This window comes from Solanum verrucosum, unplaced genomic scaffold (genome assembly GCF_900185275.1).
Source record: "Solanum verrucosum unplaced genomic scaffold, falcon-dt-bn FXZP01000093.1, whole genome shotgun sequence".
NCBI lineage: Eukaryota > Viridiplantae > Streptophyta > Magnoliopsida > Solanales > Solanaceae > Solanum > Solanum verrucosum.
The window spans coordinates 1,755,685-1,777,003 of NW_026020065.1; the positions used below are offsets into that span (position 1 = coordinate 1,755,685).

The 21,319-nt window shown below is 30.5% G+C and overlaps 4 protein-coding genes across 5 annotated transcripts in view; 1 reads left to right on the forward strand and 3 right to left on the reverse strand.

Moving 5' to 3' along the window:
* LOC125823682 (BI1-like protein) overlaps positions 1-21,319 on the reverse strand; it is a 176,173-nt gene that overhangs the window by 46,480 nt on the left and 108,374 nt on the right. The window lies entirely within an intron of this gene.
* On the reverse strand, positions 314-1,874 carry LOC125823688 (membrane protein PM19L). The gene is made up of 4 exons (XM_049503055.1): positions 1,493-1,874; positions 1,132-1,351; positions 738-783; positions 314-600 (listed from the first exon to the last, which is right to left on the reverse strand). The coding sequence occupies exons 1-4, from the start codon at positions 1,617-1,619 to the stop codon at positions 499-501; spliced, it is 495 nt and encodes a 164-aa protein (XP_049359012.1). The 5' UTR covers positions 1,620-1,874; the 3' UTR covers positions 314-498.
* The window catches only part of LOC125823659 (glutamine synthetase, chloroplastic), a 110,294-nt gene continuing 91,229 nt past the window's right edge, over positions 2,255-21,319 (reverse strand). The window contains exons 2-15 of one of the 2 annotated variants that reach the window (XM_049503014.1): positions 7,327-7,343; positions 5,962-6,232; positions 5,758-5,797; positions 5,553-5,656; positions 5,364-5,412; positions 5,157-5,263; positions 4,448-4,535; positions 4,227-4,355; positions 4,060-4,134; positions 3,708-3,761; positions 3,579-3,616; positions 3,097-3,256; positions 2,948-3,008; positions 2,255-2,643 (exon numbers count right to left, since the gene is read on the reverse strand). In XM_049503014.1, coding sequence (XP_049358971.1) covers positions 2,504-2,643; positions 2,948-3,008; positions 3,097-3,256; positions 3,579-3,616; positions 3,708-3,761; positions 4,060-4,134; positions 4,227-4,355; positions 4,448-4,535; positions 5,157-5,263; positions 5,364-5,412; positions 5,553-5,656; positions 5,758-5,797; positions 5,962-6,215 — 1,299 coding nt within the window. In that variant the 5' untranslated portion in view covers positions 6,216-6,232; positions 7,327-7,343 and the 3' untranslated portion in view covers positions 2,255-2,503. Of the gene's footprint in view, positions 2,644-2,947; positions 3,009-3,096; positions 3,257-3,578; positions 3,617-3,707; positions 3,762-4,059; positions 4,135-4,226; positions 4,356-4,447; positions 4,536-5,156; positions 5,264-5,363; positions 5,413-5,552; positions 5,657-5,757; positions 5,798-5,961; positions 6,233-7,326; positions 7,379-21,319 lie in introns of those variants that run through there. The other variant, XM_049503013.1, reaches the window with a different exon arrangement.
* LOC125823606 (uncharacterized) lies at positions 14,531-15,265 on the forward strand. Its single transcript, XM_049502951.1, is given in 2 exon segments — positions 14,531-14,728; positions 15,140-15,265. Coding segments are annotated over 2 exon segments (324 nt in total).

Genomic DNA, 21,319 nt, shown 5'->3' on the forward strand with positions numbered 1-21,319 from the left:
TGTTCTTGCTTCTCAATTATTCTAACATCATTCCAAATAGAACACCGCTGATAATATTTCACCGGAAAACAATACTTTTTATGTTTTAAAAAGAATGATCAATTTTTTTTTTTGATAATATTTTAACTTCAACTTTTTACGTGGCACGTTTAAGACCACAAGATTAAAGGACATTTTGATATATTTGACATAACTTTAATTTAGAATCATAAAATTAAAACGTCTTCTTTCTTTTTTTAAACTCCATTTTAAGTCAAATTAGATCATTCTTTTTTAAACGAAGGGAGTAAAAAACTAGCAAATGACAAAGTTCTGTAGACTCTACATATCACATCTTTACAAAGTCCATCAAGAAAAAGACAACCAAAAAAAAAACGAATTTAATATATATTACATACACACATTAAAACTTAAAACTTAGTGAAATGATGAGGAAAGAAATAAAAATTATTTATGGTATATTAATAAATTGTAAAAATTCTCAAATTCTTCCTCTTCTTAAACCTCTCGTGTAATAACATCTTCAATTCCAGCATGAATTGCAACAGTGCAAAACATTTGTGTACCACCTAATATTACCAACATGGTCTCCAAGGTCCTCTACAAAACATTGTAAAAAATAATTAAATTGCAACTAAATTTTTCGATTCACCCGAATATAGAATCAGCGACTCAAATATTGACTCCACCTCTTGTTTACTTTCTTCTGACTAAAAAAAAGTATATGAAAAACTTACCAAGTTTGAGTCACTCCACCCCTTATTAATCTCCTTACAAGCCAACCTGCAATCACAAACATAAAATTAAAAAGAATCACATTTCTTTTTGTTTTTTCTTACTCTGAAATTTTTATGTCATGTATAATTATCAAATAAAAAAAATTAAATATAAATGACATATGAAAGTGGTACTCCCTCTCCGCTTTAGTTGTTACGTTGCGCTTTTCTAGAGTCAATTTCACTCAACTTTCAAAGCTAGTGAAAGTATACGAAAAGTACTATAAATTGCAATTCTTTTTCATATCAATATGATGAAAAAATACATCGTAAAATGTTAGTCAAAGTCCATATCGTATGACTCTCAAAAAGGAAATTGTGACAGGTAAAAAAGAACGGAGGAAGTATTATTTACCCCATAGCAAGTAAAGTAAGTAGCCAAGTGGTGAGAGAAGAGGAAGCAGCTGCATGTAAATTTGGTGCATTCCATTGTATCACATTGTGAATTCCAGTGAGTGAGGAAATGAAGCCCACAACTCCAGCAATAAGTGAAAATATGATGAGAAAACCAGTTGCCATATTCCCAAAAGGAAAGTATATAGGAAAGATCTTAGCTGGGATTGACAGACTTGATGCTGCAAATATTTTTCATCACATTAAAAGTCATCAACACGATGCCTTTTTCAAGTAAAACATGTTGTGGAACAACTTCTACCTTGACAGGACGGTGATCTGAATGACAAAAAAAGAAGAAGAGAAAGGATCGATGAAATTACCTGTTGCTTCGGATCTCTCTATGGCATGATTGACAGCCCAGCCAGAAATTACAGCAACAATGAAGTAAAGGAAAACATTAAGGACCAAAAGCATAAAGGCTGCGGATTTGCCTGCCCCTGAAGCCATGGCCTGACAAGTTTAGCTTTGACAAAAAGCAAAGGAGGGAAATTTTATTGAATCAAAATCCCTTTTGTGATTTCAATACTGAATGCATATATGTATATAAAGCCATGATTGTTCCATTCTTTATCCAGACAACATTGACAGCTTGTAGCTTTTTCTCCAAAGAAATGAAAAGAATCTCTTGGACTAATTTATCAGTAGCATTCTGATAGGGGAAAAGAATCACTTTGGCTTCACACAGATGTAAAAGGTATTTAATAAATATTCTAAGGAAAAGAAAGGCAAGCTTGTACATGAGATTATGCATCTTTTATTCACTTGGAATCTTCATTTACTTTGCACATCAAGTACAAAGTTCTAGAAAATGGCATGCTGGATACATATATTCAAGTGCATGTAACATGAATATGTATATGTTGGAAAGCAACCAAGTTTAAATCCAGATAAAGGACGAGAGTCGTGGCAGATTGATGGCCAACATGCAATAAACTATTATGATGAATTCTATAAAGAACCTGAACTTGAACATAGCAGACAGAAGATAATATCATATAAGTAACTTAACTAGCTAGTTTGAAACTGTAAGTGTACATGACTGATTATGTGTTCAAAGATTTAATTCGGAAAAATCACACCAATTGGAATTTCAGAGAAATGGATTCATCTGGAGAAAAGAAAGGTAAAGATGTTCAAAGTAGTCCAACAATTACACCTCAACTCCAAAGTAGTCTCATGTCTTAAGGAACCTCTTTCTAGGATGAACTGGTAAATTTTGATTCCTTTACAAGAATTTCCCAAATAAGGGAACCTCAACAAGGTACAAGCTTCAGCACTTATCTCATAAATTCTAAGAGGATTATTATGAAAACAATTTCCCCTCAAATACTCTAAACCTTCAATGAGATCTTTTGGGCAGCAAGAGCTTCAGCCTCAAGGGTTGGCTCCCAAAGTATAGTAGTTTCGGCAAGTAATGCGGTCACAACATAGGGGTCCATGTTTGAAGCTGGGCGGCGGTCTTCCAAATAACCTGCATCCACCAACCCCAGAAACAAAAAAGGAGAAATAACAGCATCAGAAGGACCATCAATGCCAAGGTCAAAGTATTTAGCTAAATAGTTGCAAATTCTTTAAAAGGCCATGAGAAACAGTGATACATGGATCATGGATAACTGTTAAGAAAAGAGTTAATTTATCTCTTTTTATTTTGAGATCCAGTATTTTAACTTTCTTTTATGTTGATAAAAGTGGTCCACAAAATAAGCTACATTTTTCATAATTGCACAGAAACTAAAGGATACTAATGTTACTCCACTAATAAAGCAGAAACTTACCTTTGCCTTCCTTCTCAGTGTCACGCCCCACACGGATTGAGCAACCACGGTTAGCAACTCCCTGCATATTTAGAAAATCAAGCAGGAATGAGGATAGTTGGTACACACTATTTATGTCCAAATGAAGGAAAGATCAGCAGCAGGCATACCCATGAAAATTGGTCAATACTAGCAGTTTCATGCTTTCCGGTCAACCTTCTCTCATTTCCTTCTCCATAAGCACTTATATGTTCCTTGTGGCGAAGGGATAGATTAAGAATTGCTTTCTTTATCACTTCAAAGCCTCCCTCTTCTCTCATACTCAGTGTACTGCAAACAACAAACCATGAATGCCTAGTAAGTGAATCCTTCAAAGGAGTTTTACTATGGAAACCATACATTGGTTTTCAGAAAACAAAATTGCTAAATTGGAAAAATGAAAATCGGAGAGGGGGGACGGTTAAACAGAGAAACAAGAACTTGGGGAAAGAAAAACCATGAAACAAAATGATGAATCGTAAAAGTCACTTGCAACTAATTCGTAGCTGTAGCAACTACCACATATTGAGCAAGTGATTTCGGTCTTAACAGATTCATATCCAAAATTTTATCTTTAAGATTCCTAGTTTCTCTCTTGAAAAAAAGGAGCTACCTGTAGTTAGTGTGGCATCCTGCACCGTTCCAGTCACCCTGTGAATACCAGGACCAGAGAAGTAAAAATGGAGTTTCATAATTGTACTTAATTTGAATAACAAAAAAATCATAGCGAATTTTAGTTCACCTCAATTGGTTTTGGATCGAGTGAGAGGACAACTCCTGCTTGTTCAGTAATTCTCTGTTAGGTCAGGGAATGAAAAAAAAAAAAAAAAGAAGAATGAGTAACCTGATTTCTTAGTTCAGCAACCACTTCAAATACAGAAGGACATAAACCACAGCAACAGTCAAAGGAACTAATTTAGGTAATAAGTCGCTCATTTCATGCCACTAGAAAAATATTTCCTTAATTCCCACAGCCGGGACCTGGAGCTGAGTTGATTAGGTATTCAAGTATTGTTAGTTGAATTAGGATGATATGCTTGGCAGATGCCCTTACCTGCAAAGGACATTTATGCAGATTTGGGAAGATAAGTTACCTCGAGGAGGTATCTAGCACACCAGATATGATCTCCACCTTCAATTCCAACACTAGGACCTACTTGAAATTCCCACTGAAACAAACAATTAAGTTGATCCTCCAATTAGAGTACTATAAGTGACAGTGATTTTATTGTACTAGAAAGAGAAGTGATGGAAATGGTACCTGTCCTGGCATAACCTCTCCGTTAGTACCACTAATGTTAATTCCAGCATACAGGCAAGCCTTGTAGTGAGCATCTGATATATCTCGGCCAAATGACTTTTCTGCTCCGGCACCACAGTAGTAAGGACCCTAAATTGAACAGATTTTACAGCATCATTAAGATTGCATTTGTGCTGGATGATTTTTGAGCTGTGTACCATTCTTTTGTGAAAAACAATTACCTGAGGTCGAGGGTAGCCTCCAACAGGCCAACCTAAGGGCCAGTTTACATTTGGCTGGAGTAAGGTGTACTCTTGTTCTATTCCAAACCTAGTCAACACCAAGTGCTAGACAACATTAGCAGTATGATAATAAAATTCAAAAACTGGGAAGCAAAATGACACCAAATAACAACATATACTCTTTTGATCCCATTTTCAGGGAGAGAAAAAAGGATCTTGCTAACATCAAGAAATGATTGTTTCACCATATTATCATCCAACAGCAAAAAGAGAGTTCTTTTACCGGAACAGTTAAAAGAGTATAAGAAACAGGTTTTAAATGTTGCCGAGGGTCTATCCGAAACAACCTCCCTACCTTGTAGGGGTAAAGTTTGTGTATACACTACCCTTCCCAGACCGCACTTTTGGAATTACACCAGGTATATTGTTGTTGTTGTTGTTGTTAAAGAGTATAAGAAGCAGGCTTTACAGCTTAGCATTTATTTGCGAGGAAACACAATGTCTTACTAAATTCATTTTCCAGGAAGTTTGTTGATGAGGTTTTACATAATAAATGAACTATAAGCATATTTTATTTTATTTTATTTTGGATTATTCAAAGGGAACAGTTGGTGTTCTCCTGGTTTTAGAGACCTCAACAAAATAATGCCGAAGAATAGACACACAGTACATAAAACTAGAAAAGTGAGGCAGACGAATTTAAAGTTACCATGGAACTTGAGATGCAACTTTTGGGTCGCTAAAAATTTGAGCAGCTTTATGGCGTTTGTTTGTAGGAATTGGCTCTCCAGCTGGTGTGTAGGCATCACAGATAACCTGTTTCAATTTAGACAAACAATAGTGCCAAACTTAAAACCAATGAGATTAAAGATTCAGTAAAACATCATGAATCAGTATTGTTTACTAAACAACTCACCAAGATGTTGTTACCACCACGGAAAGGGTCTTTGAATATTGCCTGAGGACTGAGGTTAAATGATCAAGGTTAGCTTTAGAACGGGGAAAAATGAAAGGAAGAATTTTTTTTAAAATAAAATAAGGAATAAAAGAAACAGAGGAAAATTCTTCGAAAAAGAAAAGAAAAAAATTCAGTTGCTGATCTTACTATAGAATGACTTCACTGTCTTCTCCAGGTGCTTGTCCAGTACTTGATCCATCGTAGTTCCACTTTGGGAGCTCAGAAGCATCCTTGACTGGTTTTGAAATAGTCTGAAAAATCAAAGGGAAGCAATTAAGAGAAAATACATGAGATAATCCAAATTCAGTTTCCTAAACTTTTGTTGGTTAATTAGAGAAGCAGCATTATGTACCCTTGATTTACTGCGCATGTCAATTCCAGTCCCCCCGATCCTGTTTTGAAGGAAATGTAATAAGGTTAGTCTACCCATAAAGAACTAGATGTAGGCATGTAGCAAAGGTAGTGAAAGTGAAGAAATGACAGACACGATCTACAAATCTTCAAGTGTCAATGTTGAGAAAACAGTATGAGATGCATATAGCAAAGAATAATATACCAAATATATTCAGCAATGATCTTATCAGTGTATGGAGTTACGTCCAAGTTTAGCAGCTGTTCCATTCTGTTCACGGTGCCATTGTCAGACTGGAGGGCAAAAACTCTAAATTTGGCAGAGCTTTTAACAGCAAGTCTTTTGTTCTGCTTCAGCACCACAGAGCTCCACATCTTTGAAGTCAAGGGACTAGCATCTGTTGAGCTCTTTGTCATTCTCATCTGCCATTGTGCAGATGGAGCCAGAATCTGAGCCATGTTCACCTCCTAACCAACTGTAAAAGTTTGAATAACAAAACAAGGAACTTTATCACCAAATTAAGAGTTAAAAATTCCATCAGATTAAGATGCTCATCAGATATACTAATTATCAGGATTTTACACTTCAATTTTAAGTCATCTTATTTTCATGCCATTAATGGATAACAACAACATACTAGTGTAATCCCACAGGTAGAGTTTGGGGAGGGTAGAGTGCACGCAGACCTTACCCCTACCTTGTGGAGGTAGAGAGGATGTTTCCAAAAGACCCTCGGGTCAAGTAATGCATATCAAAGCAATTAGACAAGAAAAATATAGAATCAAAGAGGACATAGCACATAATAGGGAAAACATTCAATATCATACAGAGAAAAGTAAGAGTAATAACAGCCAAATAATGTGATAACTAAAGCCCCAGAAACAACACAGGTAAATAACAGGAAACGAAGGACAAGGAACTAGGAGAATAATGAGAAATGGATTAACTGTTAAACTTCAACTAAGAAATGAGTAATGAACCATACCACTCGGCCCTATATCAAACCAAGATCTCTTCTAGAATCAAGAAATAGTATGTAACAGAACGATGATCATATTGCAATCTAAATCTAAGTTAAGGATGCAGTCGAGTGATACATTCAAGGAAGAAAATGTCATTTCTACCATAACTCAAATACCCTCCCACCAGAGTTATTCTCCATTGTACCACAACAACAACATTCCCACTGTAATCCCACAAGTGGGGTTTACGTGTAGTCAGACCTTAAATCTCACAGAGCAGATAACAAAGAAACAACAAAGACTACTAACATGATGACTCTAACATTAGTAGCAGTTTATCCATATAATGCAAAGGTCACAACACCAGAAAGAACAAAAAAAGATAGTAACTTGAGATTCAATTTAGGTCTGAGATGAAATCTTGAAATAACAGTGAATAAAACCCCACACTGATCCACACATTTTGTTATCAGCAATCAATACTCAAGAAACTAAAAACCCCACAAACCCAAACTTACAAACAGTGTTATTTTGCATGAAACCACACATTTCAGTCATCAATGCTTAGAAAAAAACAGACCTTGTTAGTAGAAAATGAATTACATACCTAAGTGGACAATGCAGAGAAAATGTTGAGAGAAGAAGATGAAGATGGGTGAGTAACAAAAAATTATTTTGAGGAAGTCTAATTTTAAAGGTTACAAAATTGAGTGGACATGGAAAGTTTCTTGGCTTTTCCATACTAGATAGGGGTGTCTGTTGAGTGGCGGAAAATAGTTTTTAGTTTGAATAAGGTCACCTCCTACCAGATTCAGTGACTTCTATGTTTCTCCTATCATTTAAGATAAGGCTTTTTCTTCTCTAATCTTTTTTTCGTTCCGACATCAGAGTTCGACTAATTCACATTCGTGTCATATAGGCCATATGATTCATTCAAAAGAAACATTGTCACTAAAGATGTTTTATGCCCAAAAAACCTAAAACTAAAACGTCTAATTAAGAAATGAACAGTCTCATCTACTATACTATATTATGATGTCTTGAGAGGTCAAATAAAGACAAGATTTGAATAAATTAATATTTTTTAGTAGATTAATCAGTATATTTAATTACTTAATACTCTGGCTTTTGTCATTATTTGTGTTTGTTTAATTTTGGTCAGACATTGATGATGATCTAGTTCAAAAGTTTTGGGAAAAGGTAAAAAGTTGTTTTCCCTGATCGGCTTCTTAATTAATTAATTATCTATTCTTTATTATAAAAAAACTTTTTGGAAGTTCTTCCTTTTAATTTTTTTTTAATTCAAGAGGACTTAAAGAAATAAGAATAATAATAATAATAATAAAATAAAAAAAGGGTAAAAACTTACAAGTATTTCTCAGACATAATAACTTATTTAGTACATGACCATATATATATAAGGGTATGAAAGTTAAGAATGGAGATACAAGGTTAATAAATAATCGAATATTATCTAATTTTCCATTCAAGTATTATTAACTCCTTTATCATTTAAATCTTCGATTTTTATTATTATTTATTATTTTATTTGATTCAATTATTTTATATTTATTATTGCTACTAATCTTTTATCTATTTATCATGGGTTCGTTACTACTGCATTTCCTTTTTAATAACTGGTTTGAAATATTTCACTTAAGTCGAGGGTCAACATTGTTATCTTCACAAGATAGTAATAAGATTTGCATATACACATCAATTTTTCGAAACGCCATATATTACTTTTTTCTTAATTTGATATTCTCCTATATAAGAACCAAAACATGATTTTTGCTTTATAGTTTATGAACAAAGCTATTTCTTTGCCTTGTGGTTAAAGCTTCAATTATTGTGTAGGAGGTCCTTTTTTTTATTTTTTTTATTTGGTCTGTTTGACTTTCAAATTATTTTTCTTAATAAGGTCCAACTAGCTACTGCTATTCATCTCACATTTTATCTGAGGTACTAACAATATATATTATAGGGAAAATGGTCAAATATGCCCCTAAACTATTCGAAAAGGTCTAGATATATCCCCGTTTAAAGTTTGGCTCACTCGTGCCCTCGCCATCCAATTTTTCATCTAGATATGTCCTTATGGACGTTAAATACCAAATGAAATTGCCACGTCATTTTTACATTACCACGTGGCATTTATATTAAAGAGAAAAGGGTCAAATATACCCCTAAATTATTCGAAAAAGGTCTAAATATACCCCCTTTTAAATAAACTACCCGACCCGTTTTCAACAAAATTTTTGGTAAATCCCAAAAATGAATAATTGACTAATAAAAAATTAACGCCAAAAATTCACAAATAATAATAGTAACCTTAAATTCAACAATTTTTTAAAATTTTTATTTTTTTCGATAAATCACGAAAATGAGTAATTGATTAATAAAAATATAACCTAAAAATTCAGCATAAAGTCATTTTCATATTTTTCATATTTTTTATTAATCAATTACTCATTTTCGTGATTTATCGAAAAAAATAAAAATTAAAAAAAATTGTTGAAATTGTTGAATTTAAGGCTACTATATTTATTTGCGAATTTTTGGCGTTAATTATATATTTTTTCATATTTTTTATATTTTTTATATTTTTTATTAGTCAATTACTCATTTTTGGAATTTACCGAGAAAAAAAAATTAAAAATTGTTGAAAATGGGTCGGGTAGTTTATTTAAAATGGGGGTATATCTAGACCTCTTCGAATAGTTTAGGGGTATATTAGACCCTTTTCCCTTTAATATAAATGTCGCGTGGTAATGTAAAAATGACGTGGCAATTTCATTTGGCATTTAACTCCCATAAGGGGATATCTAGACGAAAAGTCGGACAGCGAGGGCACGAGTGAGCCAAACTTTAAACAGGGGCATATCTAGACATTTTCGAATAGTTTAGGGGCATATTTGACCCTTTTCCCCATATTATAAGAGGTTCAAGTCAAGTCTTGGCCAAGGTGATTTTCTGGTAATGTGTGGGGCCCATTTTAATATTCTCTCATTTTCAATGTATTTATTTTTTTTTAAAAAAAATAAATTATATTAAAAGTATTATAAACTATAATAATTAACAATTTGAAATAATCCGTTATATATTATAATTAACAACTTATGATATTTAGTATTCTCTCAATTTCAATTTATTTATTTTTCTTTTCTTTTTAATTTGTTATACATTTGAAAATTATATTAAAAGTACTATAAATTATAATAATTAATAACTTTAAATATTCTAAAAATATATAAAAATCTACCTTTACCAAGTAAATTAGAACAAAAGGAGTAGTATATTATTTAAAAATTATAGAACAAGTATTATAAATTAAAATAATAACAATTTAAAATATTTAAAAATTATATAAAAAATTTAATTGACTATCCAAATTATGTGTGTCATATAGGTCGGGAAAAAAGAAAAAAAAAACATATATCGGGTCCATGTTACCCACGGATCCTAAATCTTGTGATTAAGAGATATGGTACAAATCTAGTTCCTTTTTCTTACAATTTCAAATCTTGGAAAAAAATCTCATTGCTTTATTTTCCTTTTTGGGGAGTTATTTTAGGTACTCCCACGTTACCTTTTTACTTGTCTGATTTTAATTTTAATTTTTTTACTTGTCTGTTTTTACTTATTATTTTTGACAAATTAAAAAAAGACAATATTTTTTTACCTGTTTTATCCTTAATTTATTTAAAGAGTTAGTAATATTTTTGAAAAAGGTAGATCATCTTTAATGAGTAAATTAATTTTGAAATTCTATCAATTAATAGGGGTAAAATGATAAAATTATTATGTCAATTATTATTTTTCTTAATAGGTGTGTCAAGTAAAAAATTGACAGTTATTTTTGGCTCAAACACTTTAGAATTTGGGATATCCCCCAATGTTACATGGTTACAAAAGGCAATAAAATGAACAAAAAAAAGGGTAAATACTTGAAATTTTTTATTTATGTGTTTATCTATTTATGGATAAAAATAATTTACATCCCTAGTTCTATATTAAAAATCAATTCTCCCCTTCAATCATGAACAATTGATATTCTTCAAAGTCAAATAAGGACAAGAGTTTGAATAAATTAATCAATTATTTTATTATTTTGTATTAGTAGCTTAATCAGTCATTAATTATTTAACAATATTGCTTGTATCATTATCTGTCTTTTTGTTTAATTTTGGTCAGACATTTATGATAGTTCAAAATTTTTGTGAAAAAGTCAGAAGTTGTTTTCCCTAATCGATTTTTCAATTAATAATAGGAAAATTATGCTTACATTGAAGAAAATATTTAGTTCAATATAAAATATTATATCGAATTTAGTCTATATTTGTGTATAAACGTATCTTTTATATATTATGATATACTTTATATAAGTTTACGGTATAATGTTTTTTTCAGATATAATATTATATCGAATTAAGTTATAATATTAAGTTACGTATCGTAAAATTTTTGTTAGGTTGTATATTTTTGAAACTTTCCTTAATTAATCTTCACTTTCAAGAATTTACAGATTTATTATGGACATATTTATTCATCTTGATTATTAAAAACTTTAGGCGGGCTCTCCCTTTTAATTTTTTAGATTCGAGTGAACTTGTTAATGGTAATGAATATTACTTGTAAAATCTTATTTGTATATGATATTTATATTTTAAGAATCAGAGACGGTGCTAGGTGGGAGTTTGTGGGTTCGAATGAACCCACTAGCTTTTCTGTAGATCTTGTACTAATATATATGCATATTAACTTGTGAACCTCTATTAAAATTAATTGACAACTCATTGGTAGGGAAGGGGCGTTGGAAATACCTTTCACACTAGTATTTTGGGTTCAAACCCCACTTTCTCTTTTTTTAAAGGAAGCATGTTTTGCGATATTTTTCTCCTGTCCTAATATTTAGAACCCACAAACTTTTAATCCCGATTCCGCCTCTCTTAAGAATATTAATTTGTTCTGGTCAAGTTATAAATTAAGATGATATCATCATATTAATCAATTAATAATTTTGCGATAAAAATATGTGCCATGTTTGCAATTATTGGTATCAACATCCAGCGTCAATATACAATCAGTATAATTTAGTATACTATAAGAATGAAGTAATAATTAATACAGAAGAGAGCAATCGATATTACTAAATTCATTAGGACTCTACATTTATACGATAAATGAATTAATCTATATAGTCGCCTCTATTTAAATTACAACTCTAGATTCTATTTTTCTACAATTTCTAATTCAAATCTTGGCATAAAAGCTCAAAAAAAAAAAAAATCTTGTTGGATTTTCCTCTGAAGGTCAAATGTGAAAAGTTGGATATCCCTCAGATTTTTAAGGGATATGTGGTATTTTTAATATGATTCGAATAATTCTTAATTCAGCTAGTTTTTGGGGCTGAGTTTAGATCTAATGAATATTTTCTTTGTTAATGTATTATGGTCCTGAGGATCCATCACCATTCTTATCCCAATCTTCGATCCTTATATTAGATTGATCATTATGGACCTAAAAATGTCTACGCATCAGTTATCTAGTTTTGGGTTTGAAAGGGGTGAAGAAACTCGTATCGGCCTTCAAGGAATGTGGGGTCTCTTTAATGGGGAACTTTAAAAAATGACTATAGTTTGAACTTAATTAGAGATTTATAGTTATAATTTGCTTGATTACGATTCATAGTTATATATTAGCAGGAGGAGAGAGGAGAGAGTGAATAAATACATGATGTCTTTGTTGTATCAGGTAAATACAATTTATTTGTATCACAAATACAATTGATTTGTATCAACAAATACATTGTGTATTAACCAATACAATTATATCAAGGTGTATCATAGTGTATCAACAAATACAATTTGTGACGACGAATATCAAGTGTGTATGTTGCTTGTGTATTTACTTTGTATCAAGTGCATCAAGGAATACAATTGTATCAAGTTTCTCAACAAATTTACAATTGTATCAATTGTCTCAACGAATACAATCATATCAAGTGTATTTATTCCTTATATATTAATGTATTTGAGTGCATCACTTGTATTCATGTGCAATATAGGTTGTATCAACAACCATTAGTGTGATAGAGTGTAATTTATGCTTCCAACTAAGAGAATCAAGATCAAAATCAATTTCTATGTAGTAATGCTATAAAATCCTAAATATTGCTATGCAGCATAATTTTTTTAAACTATAATTATGTGTATATATATATATATATATATATATATATATATATTCACCTTACTATGTAATTTTTTCCTCTTTTCGTTAATATGACGTGATCAATTCTCACTTTTTAAGCTATATAACTTTTAAAATTGAGTTAGCTCGAAAATCTGTTACTTTGGCGCAAAAATAAAAATATATACTAAGTGATTATTTTCATCCCTTAGTTTTAAGCTCATAAAATAATGGAGTTACATTATTATCATTGAAAAAAAGGTCACATAAACTGACAATAGATACATTATTGAATGCCATAGTAACTTGATAGAAATACACCATAGAAACACATGCTTATAATAATTGTAAAATGAATGGTTGAGGATAATTTGTTAAAGATGGATGTTGACTTCTTTTCTTTTCCTTTAGGGACCATAGCAAACTGAAGTGCCACAGATAAGAAAAGCAGCAAATTGTGGTTCATATGATACAGAGAAAATAACAAACCATAAAGATATATCTCTGAGAGATGTACATCTCATGATTATAGAATTCCAAGTATCACAATGGACAAATATTGCAAATGTGTACTATAGATAGAATTTTTGTTACTATAAGGTCAAAATTTAATGAGCAACAAACTATAGTACGAATTACGGATCATAACATAATTAATGGTCAGAATAACTTTCATGGGACAAGAGGGGTTGCTTGAAATTTGAATGATATACGACCTATACCTTCAATCCTAAAGTTGTGGGCTCGAATCACTAAGACCATCTCCAACCCACTGTTATTTTACTCTCTATTATTTATATTTGGAGTGTAAAATATAGAATGAGTTTCCCAACTCCTCTTTATTTCACTCTCTATTCTCCATTTATAGAGAGGTGAGGGCATTTTAACTCTACCCTCTATTTTACTCTCCAAATATTAAGTTCTTTATTTTTTTAGACAACCAACTTCAACCAAATTCTATATTTTACTTTCTAAAAAAGAAACTTCTTCTCTCTCCTCAATATTATATTATTATTTCTATTTCATTTTTATTTTCTTATTTCATAATATAAATTATTTCTTTCTTTTTTTCCAAATAATCACCCTATATAATTTTCATGTAATATAAAATTTCATTTTTTCAAATTCTTTTTTAAATATAAAATTATATTTTATTCTAAATTCTAAATAACACTATTGCAAGTGAAAATTTATATACATTAATGGACAATTCAAACAAAAGTGAAATCATTAATGAAATATAATTACATAATATAGAGTTCTCTATTTTTTCCAGACAACCAACTTCAACTCAATTCTTTATTTTAATCTCTAAAAAAAGAATCTTCTTTTATCTCCTCAATATCATATTATTATGGGAAAAAAAGACAAATATACCCCCAAACTATCGTAAATGGTATCTAAATACCCTCCGTTATACTTTTTAGGACGCCCATGTCCTTACCCTCCAAATTTTGGTGCGTATATACCCTTATGATAGATAGCGGACCACGTGCCATCATCTCAATGACTTACCCAAAATTATTTAATTTTGACCCATAATTTTGAAGACCCACCCAAATAATTTAAAAATCCACCCAAATAACATAATAGCTATCCACAAATTGAAGAAGGAGAAGATGATGCTAACAAGATTACTATGGTTTACATTAGGTTTAAATTGAGCTTTAGCTACAATGACCCACTTCATATTTAGAGATCTATGGGCTGATCGACTCTCTCTTTCTTCCCAATTGGAGGAGAAATTCGGCGTCTTGGGGACTAGGGTTTCTGGTCTTGAATCAATTGTTCATGATTTTCCCAATACTGATCAACAGGTAGAAGGAAACTAAGTATTGCACCATCGTCAAATCGTTTTCTTCAGCATGAGTGGGTACCGTTACTTGATTATGTATCTTGGTGATGTTTGATATCAACAGACAATCTGCAAATAGGGAAATTAATTTTTTATATTTTCGTTTGGTGGTGCAAATTTATAATCCAGTTGTGATCAGGGGTGCTCTCTTAAGTTAAACAAGATCATTATACATTTTTATTTGAAAAATAAAAATCACCCCCAAATTATAACCAAAACAATTCTGCATCTTCTCTAGCTATACTGACTTTTTCGATTTTTCTAGAACTTCTGGCCAAGTTCTTCATTTCCCAAGCTTTAATCAATTACAATCTTCAATTTCCTTCCCATTAAAACCCTATAACACCTCATTCGCATTCCCAAACTCCATTAGCGCCGAGCAACTTTCGCTCTCCCTCTTGCCACCATCAGAGCACCAGAGAAGGTAGTCTGCTACCATTGCCGCCACCCTGGTAGAGCAACAACAAATGCTCCAGTTGTGGATGAGGAGAAGACATAATTTGACATAGTAATCCATGGTTGTATTGAAGAAGGTGAAATTTGAAAAGATGCCATTGAATAAGAAGTGAGGAATAGATGAAAGAGGCAATGGTTGTCGTTGTCTTTTTTTTTTTTTCATTTGGGTTAGGTTGTCTATGGTTATAATTTGGGTCAGGGGGTTTAAGTTATCTGGGTTGGATATTTTAATTTTTGGGTTAAAATTAAATAATTTTGGGCAAGTCATTGAGATGATGCCACGAGTCCCGCCGTCTATCATAAGGGTATATACGCACCAAAATTTGGACGGTAAGGACATGGACGTCCTAAAAGTATAACAGAGGGTATTTAGATACCATTTACGATAGTTCGGGGGGTATATTTGTCCCTTTTCCCTATTATTATTTCTATTTTTATTTCATTTTCATTTTCTTATTTCATAATATAAATCTGTTCTTGTTTTTTTTTTTAAAAATAACCACCCTATATAATTTTCATGTAATATAATATTTTTTTTCAATTATTTATTTAATATAAAATTATAGTTTATCCTACAATTTTAAAGAACAACTACGAATAATTGAAAAAAGAAATCAACAAGCATAACCACAATCACAAGCACGAAAATTCTCTGAATCATACACTGTTTTTTTTTTTTTGGAATATTGTTAAATTTGAAAAAGACTTACCGGATTACCCAATTATTGTTGTGATTTTTAAAATTATTATGTTATTTATTTTATTTTTAAATTAAAATTTTCACTTTATCATTTAAATTTTGTGCATTCTTCAGAGTGAAATTAATAATTATATCAAATCATCACTTAAAATGACGAAAACTGAAAAAAATATTTGAAATATTATTAATTCGGGATGAAAGTAGTATATATTAAATAATACATTTTTAAAAAATATTGTATTACATTAAAAAAGAATTACAAATATTAGAAATTTAATTAATAGTCTAATATGAAAAATTATATGTTAATTACAAATAATATTAAAATAATGAAAAAGTGAAATAGAGAATAGAGAGTTTCTTAGAGTGTGGTTGGAGACCCAATTCTCTATTTTACTCTCGAAATGTAGAAAATGGAGAGTAAAATAGAGTGGGTTGGAGATGGTCAAATAAAGAATAGAGGGCTTTTTAGAATGTGGCTGGAGACACAATTTTCTATTTTACTCTCCAAATATAGAGAATGGAGGGTAAAATAGAGAGGGATTGAGATGGTTTGAATATCATACTCTCTATTTCACTTTTTGATTATTTTATTGTTTGTTCTATTATATAATATTTGTAATTAACATATTATAAATCACATAAGATCATTGATTAAATCTCTAATATTCGTAATTCCCTTTTAATGTAATATAATATTTTAAAATAAATTATATTTAATATATACTACATCATGAATTAATAATATTTCATTTTTTAAAATTATCGTCACTTTAAGTGGTATAATATAAAATTATTATAATTTTTCACTTTGAAGAATGCCCAAAATTTAAATGATAAGATAATTTTTTTAATTTAAAAATGCAATACATAACAAATAATCTATATACAAGATAACAATACAATACATAACATAATAATTATAAAAATCACAACAATAATTTAGTTGAGTATTTATGTAATGTTTATGTAATTGCATTTCATTGATGATTTCACTTTTATTTGAATTGTCCATTAATGTATATAATATTTGCTTGCAAATATGTTATTTAGAAATTTAGTATTAAACATAATTTTATATTAAATTAAGAATTTGAAAAGAACAAATTTTATATTACATGAAGATTATATAGGGTGATTATTAAGGTAAAATTGTGATTTATCTAGCATGTGTTTCTTATTCCTCATCATCTTCCTCTTTATCGTTTTCTTCTCCTTCTACTATTTTCGTTCTCATTTGAACAAGTAGATACTTGAAATACGCAAGGTCCTACCATCTCATACAATAATTTTCAATCACAATAAATATATTATTTTGATCTATTTTTAGAGCATGTATTATGTCACATTTGAGGAGCGCCTGGATGAGTAAAAATTCACTCCAAAACCAGTATTTTAGTTCCACGTGACATTACTAATTTAATTTTTTTTCTTTATTAAGTAAACCCGCTTTTCATCTTCTCTATAACCTCCATTTATAGCCATGGGAGAGCTTTCCATCTACAAATTTTTTTTTATCTCTTTTTTGAAATGTTTTTTTTTATATCTAAACTCAATCTACATACATTTGGTAGAGAGATGAGGGATTTTTGCTAACCGACTAATGTGAGACTCCGTCGGGAGAATAAGATTACAAATGGATAGTAATATCAAAGAACTAAACTAAAATTTTAGGTCAAAAAATCCCTTAAACAGAGATTTGGGGTTAAAGGAAATGGTGCGTGTAGCACCCCTCCCATTTGAAAGGCTTAAATTAACATGTACCTTCGATATAAGACTAAGAATCTATATATATAATAAAGCTAAATATAATCTAGGTGATGTGACACCTCTCAATGGCCACCATTCACATTTATTTCTTTTTCTCATTTTTTTGAATCTTCTTATTTATTCTCTACTTATATGCTATATTAAAAGGTTAAAAATAACTTCAAAATTATATTTTCTTAATTACACCTCCCTCATTTACTCTTCTTTATTTTTCATAATTTTTTTCAGTTTATGAAATCCAAAAGCCTATCATTAATCCTCTAATTAATAACTCCACCTAAATGGTTACTCTACAAAATAAAAAAAGATTTTTTTATCTTCCTTGTGATTAATTCTCATGACTTCACCTATCACTATATAAGTATCAGAAATACATGCCACATTTGACAAAAATTGCTATCATATCAATGGTTTAGGGTGTTATGGTTAAATATTTATGTTTTAATAAAAAAAATTATGTATAAATTTTCATATTTTACATGGACTAATTAGTTTCTAACACATGGAGTCCAACTTCTTATTTTACAGGTAAATGTTTAAAGGAACATTTTAGAGGAGCGCAAGATGGATCAAAATTCGAGACTAAGGAAAGGAGAGCTTCTTATCAATATTAGACAAGTGATGCACCTTTTTTTAAAATCAATTTTATTTATTTATTTTATATTTTTTCTACAATTCTATTTGCTTATTATTGTACAAAAGTAAATATGTCAATTAGTATTTTATCCTCCCATTTCTTATATGTAAAGGAGAAACATAGAGGAGGTGTCCCTCTTTTTAGGCATTTTTTCTTATTTAATCAATTATTTTACTGTAAAGGTAATTACTTAATTTATTGTACACAAATATTTTATTAGTAGAGGAACAATTACAACAAAAACTCTCCATATGTCTATTTACAAGGACTAAAAAATATCTATAATTCACTTCTCTCTAATTTTCACTCTTAAAATTTTTAATATTTTTTACCTTCTCCAAATTACAAAATGACAATGATCTTAATATTTTAAATTCATCTCTCTTTATTATTTAATTTACTTACAGTCAATCTATATATCTATATGTATAATCTATATCTATATATTAGAATATAAAAATTATCTCTTAATTTTATTTATTTATATATATATATATATATATATATATATATATATTTATTATTATTATTATTATTATTTTATTATTTTATTTTAATTTTTTAAATTTTTTTTTTTATGTATTTTAATTATTGTACAAAAATGAATATGTCAATTACTACTCCTTCATTTATTCATATTCTTTAATATAAAAACATAATAATCTTTATTTTTCATTACTCCTATATAATGTGTTATGTTTATAAAAAAAACACTCCTTTAATTTTCTTAATTTATGTTGCATATGCTATGTTAGAAAATTAATTTTCTTTAACTCTTAATTATGAGAAAAACTCAAAAGTCCCTTAGTTAATTAATATTTTCCCACTCTATTGCATTCATCCCATTCAAGCTAATTGTTGCTCTTAAATAACCTATAAATGGGTTCTTTAAAATTTCAGTTTTTTTTAATCTTTGATTATCTATCATAATTATCTATTTTAAAGACCTTTCTTAACCATTATTGTTATAATTACATACTTATAGTGAATATGTATAGCACCAAAATGATGTCTTTCACCAAGATTTCTTGCGAATCGAGGTATGTAAGCTTTCATAGTGTTGGGTTCGTTCACCCATACGCCAATCATGTGATTTTTATCCGTAATTTCGTTCTTGAGGTTGAATGCTTTGAGTTTTTGAGGTTTTGTGCTTCGTTCTTTGATAATGAAGTTTTTGTTGAGTTCTTGAGGTGAGAGTTGCGAATGAATGTAGTTCTTATGTGGGTTTTCGCTGAAAATGTTCTGGGTCATGAGAATTCGTGTATTTTGAACTTAGATTTGCAGTGGGTATGAGTTGAATCGAGATTGGGAAGGAGAAGAAAAGATCGGACAAATAATTGCGCCCAGGTCCGTGTCGCGGAGGCGCTTAGAATTTTAGTCCAGATAACTACCCCCTTATCTGCGCCGCGGTGAGGATACGGAGTCCTTTTCCTTAAAAATTATTTCGCGACCAAAAATTTCATTCCATCTCCGCGTCGTGCCAGTGTTCTTTAATTTAGGTCTTCACTTGTTCTTATGTTCAATTATCTTAACCTTCTTAAATCTTTGAGAGGTCCTACATTTCAAAGCATAATTCTTGGATTCACATTTCAAATTCAAGATAGAGTTAAAAGTAAAGTTCAAGGGAGTTCTTTCGAGTCAATTTGAGAAGTCTTTTACAAAAATTTTAAACTTGTTTTAAGACTTGAGTACTTGAGTATGAAGATGATTAGAGTTGAGTTTAATTTTTCAAAATGAATATATGAGAACTAAGTATTCTCAAAGAGTAAATGTTTTTACATTTAAAATGAGGGGAAACATCGATTTCCAAATGAGTTCATGGGGAGTTTTGAGTACTATCTCTTTTAAGAGAACCTTTTGTAATAATCTCAAAGTTTGAGGATGAGGAAATGTTTTTAAACATATGAGCTGAGTTATATTTTGGGAGTAGTATTAAGCACCGTTATGGGGACGAGTTCAAATAACTCAATGTCTTCATAAACCATGTAGCCAACGTGGGTAGAAAATGGTCATACTTTTTAGATGATTCTTTATTGATTTTAAGCATAGCTTAGTGGATCCACTTAGTTGAGGATGTCTTATACTCTGGCAAGGTATAAGACAGTTCTGGCAACGTGGGCGAGACGTTGTATCATCACATAGCTTATAATGATGGTTGTCGGTTAAAGAATCTTTCAAATTGAGTATTTTGTATCTTTACATACAAATAAGAGTTTTATTGTATTTTAAATAAATTGAGTTATAAATTAGTGTCTTAACAACTTTCTTTATAATGCATCTTATTATTGCTTTTATATTGAACTGAGTTGAGTATTTCTGAGTTCTTGAGTATCTTTGAGTCTCTTGAGTATTCTTGAGTTGAGTTGAGTTAAGGTAAGTATGGTTTCCTTTTATCAGTCCAAGATTATAGATTATGTTCAGTGCTCCTCTTACATGCTCGTACATTCAATATACTGATGTCATTTGACCTGTATTATTTTATGATGCAGATACAGGGAATCAAGATCAACAACCGGTGCTCCGTTGATCCATTCGAGTTCCAGCTAGACTTGGTGAGCTCCTTGTTTTCCGGAGGGTTTCATATTTAGTTTACATTTCAATCTTTATTTATTAGGATGGCGTGGGTCTTGTCCCGACATCAATCTCAGTTAGTAGAGGCTTCATAGATAGACAATATAGTTTTGAGAAGTTTGTTTCAATTTCATTGTTGACGTTCTAGACTTGAGTTGCCTTTTTGGCCAGTGAATATTTTATTTAAAATATTCTGAGTATCTATTTTGAGATTGTGAAAGTTTTACTTTTGAGTTCACATGTTGTTGAGCAAGTCTTCCACTGAGAATTGAGTCAGGCAAAGGGTTCACTTGGGGCCAGAAATAATTCTCGAGTGTTGGCCACATCCAGGGTGTAGACTCGGGGAGTGACAATTTCAATTGGATTCATCCCCAATTGGATTCTTATCACGAGGTCACCCCAATTTCACACACTTAAAA

Coding starts and splice junctions, on each gene's coding strand:
- LOC125823688 (XM_049503055.1), bottom strand. CDS start 1,619: ATGGCTTCAGGGGCAGGCAAATCCGCAGCCTTTATGCTTTTGGTCCTT. Junction 1,352..1,492: donor AGAGAGATCCGAAGCAACAG/GTAATTTCATCG, acceptor AAATATTTGCAG/CATCAAGTCTGTCAATCCCA. Junction 601..737: donor GGTGGAGTGACTCAAACTTG/GTAAGTTTTTCA, acceptor AATGTTTTGTAG/AGGACCTTGGAGACCATGTT.